The sequence below is a fragment of the Maylandia zebra genome, linkage group LG4 (assembly GCF_041146795.1).
Source record: "Maylandia zebra isolate NMK-2024a linkage group LG4, Mzebra_GT3a, whole genome shotgun sequence".
In the NCBI taxonomy this organism is placed as follows: domain Eukaryota; kingdom Metazoa; phylum Chordata; class Actinopteri; order Cichliformes; family Cichlidae; genus Maylandia; species Maylandia zebra.
In genome coordinates, this window is record NC_135170.1 from 21,612,848 (window position 1) to 21,623,165 (window position 10,318).

The 10,318-nt window shown below is 46.9% G+C and overlaps 1 protein-coding gene across 1 annotated transcript in view; it reads left to right on the plus strand.

Annotated features, from left to right (window-relative positions):
* Positions 1-9,028, plus strand: part of mosmoa (modulator of smoothened a) — a 34,311-nt gene extending 25,283 nt beyond the window's left edge. Inside the window, exon 3 of the mRNA XM_004558303.6 lies at positions 5,460-9,028. Coding sequence (XP_004558360.1) covers positions 5,460-5,644 — 185 coding nt within the window. The 3' untranslated portion in view covers positions 5,645-9,028. The remainder of the gene's footprint in view (positions 1-5,459) is intronic.
* Positions 9,029-10,318: the final 1,290 nt, after the last annotated feature.

The following is a 10,318-nucleotide window of genomic DNA, read 5'->3' on the forward strand; positions in this document are numbered from 1 at the left end:
TTTTCAAGCTATTGCTGCTAAATGTGGTTTTACAAGCTCCTGAATGCTTTTAGTTTTTGACAACTAAGTGTAAACTTTGTTGTGTTTTACCAGGGAAAGTTGCTCCACACAGTTTAGAAAGCATCTTATTTTCCTTGCCATCAAATGTGAAATGCATCTACTCATCTCTTCCTCCTAAATGTTGACATTTTGTCGCATTTTCATTCAACTGGGAGGAAAAGAGTCAGCTGAACTAATCGGATCACCTCCAAACTTGTCCTGCCTTTCTACACTTCTGATTGGATCTAGTCTCCCCAGAACAAATTTAATCTCGGTTTTTATTCAGTGACGAAAGTGTCAATATTTGTATGAAATCCAATTAATGTATTTGCTGTCGCACATTTTGGGGGGTTTATTTTGGGTCTATATTACGGTTGAGTTGCATTGTGGGTAAAGTAGTTGATGGGCTTTGATAAGAAAGAACACATGGAGTGGAGTTTACTGTCCTATACCTCAGCCTTGGAAAACTTTGTGTATTTGTTCTGTTCTGGTTAGTCTTCGACGGCGTTTCCTTCAGCATTGCTTTTGCTTTTCTAACTTAAAATCTTAGGACTATCTTTTCTACTTTGATGAACACGTTTTTTGTGCCTAACTAAAGGTTCAATTAGTAAATCACACCTCTCATGTAACATCTAGTGGCAGTCTCAGGAAACTACAACATCTGCAAACGTGTCATTTCCACCACAGCTTCTAACATTTGTAAATTTGGTAAATCCCTTTTCTGGATTTGACTTGACTTGCAGCGTATAAACGGAGCTGCAATGTGCTTGTTTAGAAAGCTTAAAATGTGATTACTGATCTGCACCTTTTAAGCTTGTAGAGAAATGTACTGTGTTAATCAGCCTGAGGTGGCATAAAGAGCTTGTTTATGGTTCTTGGAGAAGCATTTACTGAAACTAATGGTACATTCTGCTAGTCTGGGAAATGGTGTCAATTCATTTTGAGCTCAAGGGAAGAAGTTAATGATTTACCAACAAATAATTCACACACAAACTTTACAAACTTGAAAGCTTAAATCAAGCCCATTACTGCTGGCTGGCTTTCTTTTAGAGATTTGCTAAAACATTTAACTGTGGAAAAATGCTGCCTTCAGGTGCTGTAAGAAATATTATTTAAATATAAACGATGTCAGAATGCAAGCATAACTGGCAAAGAGGACGATTTCTGGGATTTTTGAGACACAGGTTTGGACGAGGACGTTGACATGGTTCCTTAGAAAATGTTGCACATTTATTAAGAACATCACTCAAAGTCCAAACAAAGTTAATCAGTATTTTATCAAGATTTTGATGCTGAGCTGCACATCTGTGAACAACAAACCTCTACTGTGTGTGTGCGTGCGTGCGGCTACTCTGTATAAATGCACAGCACATTAGTGGTTTCCAGCCTTTCCGTACTGTCAGTCCCCCAAACGCTCTTCGGTAATCTCATGACCATCCATCCATCCATCTTCATCCGCTTATCCGAGGTCGGGTCGCGGGGGTAGCAGCCTAAGCAAAGAGGTCCAGACCTCCCTCTCCCCAGCCACCTCCTCCAGCTTGTCCGGGGGAATACCAAGGCGTTCCCAGGCCAGCCGAGAGATATAATCTCTCCAGCGTGTCCTGGGTCTGCCCCGGGGCCTCCTCCCGGTGGGACATGCCTGGAACACCTCGCCCAGGAGGCGCCCAGGGGGCATCCTTGCCAGATGCCCGAACCACCTCAGCTGGCTCCTTTCGATGTGGAGCAGCAGCTGCTCTACTCTAAGCCCCTCCCGGATGGCCGAACTTCTCACCCTATCTCTAAGGGAGAGGCCAGCCACCCTTCGGAGGAAGCTCATTTCCGCCGCTTGTATCCGCGATCTCGTTCTTTCGGTCACTACCCACAGCTCGTGGCCATAGGTGAGGGTAGGGACGTAGATCGACCGGTAAATTGAGAGCTTCGCTTTTACACTCAGCTCCCTCTTCACCACGACCGACCGGTGCAGCGTCCGCATTACTGCAGCCGCAGCCCCAATCCGTCTGTCGATCTCCAGCTCCCTTCTCCCATCACTCGCGAACAAGACCCCGAGATACTTGAACTCCTCCACTTGGGGCAGGAACTCATCCCCGACCCGGAGTGGGCACTCCACCCTTTTCCGGCTGAGAACCATGGCCTCAGATTTGGAGGTGCTGATCCTCATTCCCGCTGCGTTACACTCGGCTGCGAACCGCTCCAGTGCGAGCTGGAGGCCCTCACCCGATGAAGCCAACAGAACCACATCATCCGCAAAAATCAGAGATGAGATTCTGAGGCCACCAAAGCGAAAGCCCTCCGCCACTTGGCTGCGCCTAGAAATCCTGTCCATAAAAATTATGAACAGAACCGGAGACAAAGGGCAGCCTTGGCGGAGCCCATCACCCACCGGGAACGAGTCCGACTTATTGCCGGCAATGCGAACCAAGCTCTTGCAACGGTTGTATAGGGATTGAATGGCCCGTAGCAATGGGCCAGACACCCCATACTCGCGCAACACCTCCCACAGGACGCCCCGAGGGACACGGTCGAATGCCTTCTCCAGGTCCACAAAACACATGTAGACTGGTTGGGCAAACTCCCATGCACCCTCAAGTATCCTCGAGAGGACAAAGAGCTGGTCCAGTGTTCCGCGACCAGGACGAAAACCGCATTGTTCCTCCTGTATCCGAGGTTCGACTAGCGGACGAACCCTCCTCTCCAGCACCCTGGCATAGACTTTCCCGGGGAGGCTGAGGAGTGTGATCCCCCTGTAGTTGGAACACACCCTCCGGTCCCCCTTCTTGAAGATGGGGACCACCACCCCGGTCTGCCAGTCCACAGGTACTGCCCCTGATCTCCACGCAACATTGCAGAGACGTGTCAACCAAGACAGCCCTACAACGTCCAGAGCCTTCAGGAACTCGGGGCGGACCTCATCGACACCAGGGGCTCTGCCACCAAGGAGTTGTTTAACTGCCTCAGTGACCTCGCCCCCGGAAATCGGTGGGTCACACCCCTCATCCCCAGACTCTGCTTCCTCCCCGGAAGACGTGTCAGTGGGATTAAGGAGGTCCTCGAAGTATTCCTTCCACCGCCCGACAATTTTCTCAGTCGACGTCAACAGCGCTCCGCCAGCACTATACACAGTGCAGGTAGAGCACCGCTTTCCCCTCCTGAGACGCCTGACGGTTTGCCAGAATCTCTTCGAGGCAGTCCGAAAGTCTTTTTCCATGGCCTCTCCGAACTCCTCCCACACCCGAGTTTTTGCTTCAGCCACTGCCCGAGCCGCATTCCGCTTGGCCTGTCGATACCTGTCGGCTGCCTCCGGAGTCCCACAGGCTAACCAAGCCCGATAGGCCTCCTTCTTCAGCCTGGTGGCTCCCTTCACCTCTGGTGTCCACCATTTGGTTCGGGGATTACCACCACGGCAGGCACCAACCACCTTGCGGCCGCAGCTCAATGCAGCAGCTTCGGCAATGGAGACGCTGAACATGGTCCATTCGGACTCAATGTCCCCAGTCTCCCTCGGAATGCTGTTGAAGCTCTGCCGGAGGTGTGCGTTGAAGATCTCGCGGACTGGGGCCTCTGCTAGACGTTCCCAGCACACCCTCACTACGCGTTTAGGTGCACCAGGTCTGTCCAGCGTCCTCCCCCGCCACCTGATCCAACTCACCACCAGGTGGTGATCAGTTGACAGCTCAGCCCCTCTCTTTACCCGAGTGTCCAGAACATATGGTCGCAGGTCTGGTGATACGATTACAAAATCGATCATCGACCTACGGCCTAGAGCATCCTGGTGCCACGTGCACTTATGGACACTCTTATGTTCGAACAGGGTGTTCGTTATGGCCAAACTGTGATTAGCACAGAAGTCCAATAACAAAGCACCGCTCGGGTTCAGATCAGGGAGGCCGTTCCTCCCAATCACGCCCCTCCAGGTCTCGCTGTCGTTACCCACGTGAGCATTGAAGTCTCCCAGCAGGACAACAGAGTCTCCAGGTGGAGCACCTTCCAGCACCCCCCCCCAGGGACTCTAAGAAGGCTGGGTACTCCGAACTGCCACTCGGCGCATAAGCGCAGATGACAGTCAGGACCCGTTCCCCGACCCTAAGGCGCAGGGAACAAACCCTCTCGTCCACCGGGGAAAACCCCAACGTACCGGCAGCAAGCCGAGGGGATATAAGAATACCCACCCCAGCCCGCCGCCTCTCACCAGGGGCAACTCCAGACTGAGACAGAGTCCAGCCCCTCTCCAGGAGACTGGTTCCAGAGCCCAGACAATGCGTAGAGGTGAGCCCAACTATATCTAGCCGGTACCTCTCAACCTCACGCACCAACTCAGGCTCCTTCCCCACCAGAGAGGTGACATTCCATGTCCCTATTGCCAGTCTTGGCAGCCGGGGGTCGGTCCGCCAGGGCCTCCGCTCCTGGCCGCCACCCGGCTCACAATCTCATGACCTCACAGGTTTATTGAAGATGAAGGAAAAAAATCCTTTTGTCACCTGAACTTATACTTTTTATATAAGTAAGCACTGAATCAGGGTTGTTGCTTCCTCGCTGGACAGACGGACATCTCTGAGGTTTGCTGAGGATCAGGTGTCTCCTTAAATTTTTTTGAGCAGTGTATTAAAATGTGACCGAAAAGTTATAAGTTATGGCTTTTTCACTTTCTTGGTTAAGTTTCACTCTAATGATTGTAGTGCTGCGTTTACCTTGTAGTCATATATGATGTGCTTTTAAGTGTTTTCAGTGCCTGCTTCAATCTTCTGTCTATAGAAAGTTCCAGCTGCTGCTTTCATGAACATGTCTCTCTCTGAGTGTTTCATTTCTCCGATTTTCTGCAGTCAGCTGCTGTTCATCAACTGAATGTTGAAGTTTTCGGGGTATTTTCAGCGATGTCTGCGCAGCTGCCCTTTTTGTTTCCTCTTCGGAGGAAGATTTAACTAAAAATAGAAATGTCTCATTTCTACAGGAGACTAAATTTGGTTTGGGCGAGCTTGGACTCAGGCTAGTGTATGCTTGTCAGACTAATGTATAATCTATGACGCACATTAACATTACATAATTGAGTGCCTCTGCTTCTCATCTTTGTGAAAATGCAAGGCAGAATTATCTGCATGCCATGGGTCTGTTTGCTTCTGAAGGGACAATTACACCATTTGAAAGGCGGTGTTGTATCTCACTAATGAACTCCCGAAAATTGAAGTCAGTTTGAGGCTATGCTTTCTGCTCAAGCTGATGAGGTTAGGCTTAATTTTCTGAATCCACTGTGGAGAACAAAGACTAGAATAAGAGCTGACACTCCTTTAGTGTCATTTATCAGTTCAGTCTGTCCCCAGAGCTTATTTTACACACAAGATTTCAGTGCATTGAGGAAAAGCTACAGATTAATTCGAGTCATCTTTTAAGGAACTAATATTTTTCCTCTCTCCCTCCCTTGCTTCCAGTGATCCTGTTCTGCATGGCGGCGCTCATCTTCCCAATAGGCTTCTATATCAACGAGGTGGGAGGCCAGCCGTACAAGCTTCCCAACAACACGGTGGTCGGCTCCTCATACGTGCTGTTCGTCCTCTCCATCTTCTTCACCATAGTGGGACTGCTGTTTGCAGGCAAAGTTTGCCTCCCGGGCTGAGGATTCCAACGCTGTCGCCTCTGGACTGACACGAGAGGCTCTGAAAATGTCATGGGATTTAAAAAACAAACAAACACACATGCAAAAATGACTGAAAATCAAAAACGACTAACTCTGGCCAGAAGCCTGAAACGGGGGAAGTTTCTGCTTATGTGTCGAGGGACCGCAGCACCGTGGAGTACCCAGCGACTAAAAAGACGAATAAATGAACAAAACACTTAAAGGGGACATGGACGCAAAAGGTTGGGGGAGTGCGAGGGCAGCCGAGGCTGCTGCAGCACCCTGCCACTGTTGATTTAAAAGAAGAAAAAAAAGGAGAAAAAAAAAAAAAGAAAAATGGTGTCTCTCTGTTGTTGTTCTGTTGGAAAGGGTGCTCAATGTGCTGCTGTCATGGCAACCGCGACCACAACGCTGGCGCACATTTCTTGAGGACCACTAAAGTCACTCCTCGACATGATTTCCAGCCACCCGCCCCACCTCGCCGCTCTCAGCATCATCTGCGCCGTCACGACCGCTCCTGTTGCTGTTTTTGGCTTCTCTTAGCTATTTTTAGTTTTGTGTTTTTTCTGTTGTTGTACAATTTGTGTTCTTTTTTTCTACTTCTTCTTCTTCCTCCCCCACCACCTTTGTCCACTGAAGTTGTTTGAGTGTTACTGAGGTTCACTGAGCTGAACCCTTGAAGGAAACCCTTCGGGGGAGGTGGGAGATTGCAAAAGCTTGGCTCTAGAGTGGGGTTTATTCTCTCCTGTCACATTTGCACAGCCCCAGGTGTGTGGGAGAGGTGAGCAGCTGAGGTCACAGCTGTCAGGGGGCCACACACGGGCTACTGTGGATGAGAGGAAGATGCAGGTGTGCTTCCTCTTTTGTCTCCAGCCGGCTACTGCTCAGGAACAGGTAGCCCCAAAGGGGAGGCTGACCTCCCTGGGCAGCAGAATACAAGGTCAAGCACCATTAAGGAGAATGCCACTTACTGTAAGACCTTGCATAGTGTTATTAATAGCAGCAAAGTATTAGCGAGTGTAGACAGCTCTGCTAAGCCATCAGCTAACGCCATCATGCTGATACACTCCCACAGCCAGTAACTAGAAGACTGTGAATTTAGAGAATCATCATAAACGCACCTCGTATTTATAGTAATACACTTAATTGCGTTAAGCACAGCCACATGCCTAGTGGCCTTTTCAAAGTATTTTGTAGGGATCACTGCAGTTTTGCATTTTTCTGCAGGTTGGGAGCTTCCCTGAGTGGAAGCTGGAAGTTACAAGTGGTGTGAAAATAACATGCGAATGCTAAAAAATCAGTGGTGTTCTCCTTTAATGTTGGACAGGAAGTAAGTGAGCCAGGAGCAGTTTGTTCTTTCTTTCTTTCTTTCTTTCTGCATAAGTGAACGGACTGCAGGTCAGGTCCATGCATAGGGGGGCTGTGCCTCGGTTTGCTGCTCGTGATGTCTGTGAATGCAACACACACATACATAAACGCACACAAATACAAAAATATATTTACCCTTGCAGGGTTTTTCCTGACCTGCAGTGAACCTTCAGTGAGTTATTTTCCTGTAGGTTTGAACACTTCACATTAAAATTAAACCTTTAATTAAAAAAACAATTTGGTGATTCTGGCATAAGGTCTTTTAAAGGAGCCCAAAAAGTCCTCTGTGAGGGGGAAAGCCCTGCACACAGTCTGCACTGTGTGCAAGCTAACATGGTTTTATTGTAGTAATTACTTTATCAGTGTCCAGATTAATTTGCACCACTCTTTGCTCACCACAAGTTCTTAGCTGTCTTGCCTTCATCAGGGTGATGTCTGAGGTTGTTTCTGATCTCTTCCTACAAATAGAAACTGCATAAAATACAACAAAAAGAGTGCTCCTTTAACAAATATAATCAATTAGGTTTGAACCATGTAAATGGGACAATATTGCAGTGCTCTGTACCATTTATACTAACAGTGAGGGTGCGACTACAGTAGTTGCCACTCAGACACATCCTCCTCATCAGCACTGGTATAAGAGTAAAGGTAATAATCTGTGAATTTCTGAACTTTTATACTGATATATCTTTAAAGGAAGTAAAAACCAACACAATGGTGTCTTCAGCCCAGCTGGGCAGTGGTAGCACCAGTGTAAAGTTACAATGATCCTCAGGCAAGTTTTGAATTTACTAGAAGGCTCTTAGTTAGGATTTAGAAGTGGACTTATCAAGGTTGATTTGTTATGGATAACATCCTTGGGACGTGCGAGTCTCTCGAAAGTTAAAAAATAAAAATAAAAAATCAGTGAATGTTGAGATTGAACTGATAAGTCTGACTTCTGTCCATCGACACAACCTCGTAGCTCACACACTTCTGGATTAAACACGGCACCAAATTCAAACAGATACAATGTATCCATCCTATCTTCCATTGGCCTTCACAGAGCCTTTCCTTAACTAAACAAATAAAATAAAATAAAAAGTCACAAGAGGCAGAAATGATTCGTTTTCCACCAGCACTGGGGTGTCAGCACAGGATCGTTGGAACTACTGTTCTCACTGGAGCTACTGCAAGAAATTCAGCAGTGATTGGCAAATGCAGCCCACCGATTTGTCCAATGTGATTTTCCCACGGAAATTACCCCATCAAACCTGTCAAAATGTGAGCCAGTTCTTCAAAAATACACCACGGCAGAGCTGGCCCAGCATCAGTGCTGTGCTGGTGGGAAAAGAGGTGTCACTGCTGAAGCTGGAACCAGCAGAAGATTAGCATTTCTGATTTATTATCGAAATAGCTGCTGATTCATTCTCCTTCAGTCATTGCAGCTCTTTCACACATTCATACCATACCGTAAATGTAGGGAGCATGCAAGCTGCTGACCCTAGGACTTGTCCTGGAAAGTGTGTGTGTGTGTTGAACCGATCGCAGTCGCTCACTCGCCAAGTCTTAGACTTTTTGTTTTGTATTTTCTGTTTCCTGCTCAACTTTTCTTACTCTCAGTCTGATGATGTATACGGCTATTCTGTACACTTTGCAGTGCCCTGTCTTGGTTGGTTCAGTATTGTGCCATGACCTACTTCTTTTTTTTTTTTCTTCTTTTTTTTAAATAATGTACAGACACAAGAGGCAGGATTTCTGTATTAGAAAGCACTGTGCATTCAACAGTATAGGTAACAGACATAGAAGCACCACAAATGTATAAAAAAGAGAACTTCTTACCTCATTGTTTTTTGGTTTGTTTGTTTTTTTTTGTTGGTTTTTTTTTTGTTTCAGCTATTATTTTCTAATGGTGGCAACATGTGTGCCCTCTAATTTGTCTCTTGCCTTGATCGGATGTCTACACGTAAAGCCTATGATCATAGGAAATTATTTATCACTGAATAAAAAGAGAAAAGTGGGTGTGTGTGACTCTGACACGGTCTCTGTGTTGTGCTTATTTAAAATGGGTGAATCTAATCGAGAGGAGGATGACGGGCGAAGCGGAGCAGAGCTTAATCTCATTATGTTTTTGTAGGATGTGGCCCAAATGTACTTCGCCTCTTCCTACTTCATTAAATCGAAAAAGAGCTTGTTCTCAGACACAAACCTGCTGTGATTTGAGAGCAGCTACCCATGATGCATCAGTGAAGTGCTTTCTGAGTGCATTTTGTTAAATACTCAATGGTTTCTCGCTCTCACGCCGAGCCAGACCTCCAGCACCGCAGTGTCATAAACAAGAGGCGCACATTTCCTCTGGACCTGTGAAGATCGTGTCTCACTTTTTCTGCTCGCCCCTCAGTGACCTGGAAATCTATTTTTATAATTATCTGAGCTTAGTCACTTTTACTCCTTCTAATTTATTAGTCCCCCTCAAAGTACTCGCACCCAGATCAAAGCAGTGGGATAAATTTTAATCGGCCAATCGCATCACAGCAACTCGAGTACACATAGGCATGTATACCTGGTCAAGATGACCTGCTGAAGTTCAACTTGACATAAAGGGACTCTGAATGTGGCATGGCTGTTGGTGCCAGACGTGTTGGACGTGTTTCGGGATCTGCTGATCTACTGATATTTTCCCCACACAGCCACCTCAGGGTTTACAGAGACTACTCAGGCAAAGAAAAAATTTCTAGTGAGCAACGGTCCTCTGGATTGAAATGCCGGAGGTTCTGCGAGAATGGCCAGACTGGTTTGAGATGAAAGGCAATAGTTACAATACATTGAACCTTAATGCAGCAGAAGACCAAACTAAGTGCTACTGCTGTGATCTAAGAAGAGGAAACGGGATATAACTGGCAGAGGCTCAGCAAGAATGGAAATGTTTGGTCTGATAAGTCTAGGATTTCTGGCAGAGTCGTTGGCATAAACAGCAGAAAGCATGCATCCATCCTGGTCTGCTAGTGTGGGAATATTTTCTCTGCACACTTTGTGCACCACAGTCTACCTAAGTATCATTACTGACCAGGTCCAACTCTTTATGACCCATCCAACTCCAGTCCTCAAGGGCCGGTGTCCTGAAACAGGCAACTGGCAATTCAGCCATTTGATTTATGTTGCTGCAGCTCATGAGGGCATGAACATGGTGCAATAAAAGTCAATTTTTCCAAATGCTTACATTTATTTACATTTACTTGAGTAGGATTAGGGGTTGCCACCTTGGGGTGCAGTCAAGTCCTATAGTGTCTTGCTAATGACCTACTAATTTTATTCATGTGTGTTGCA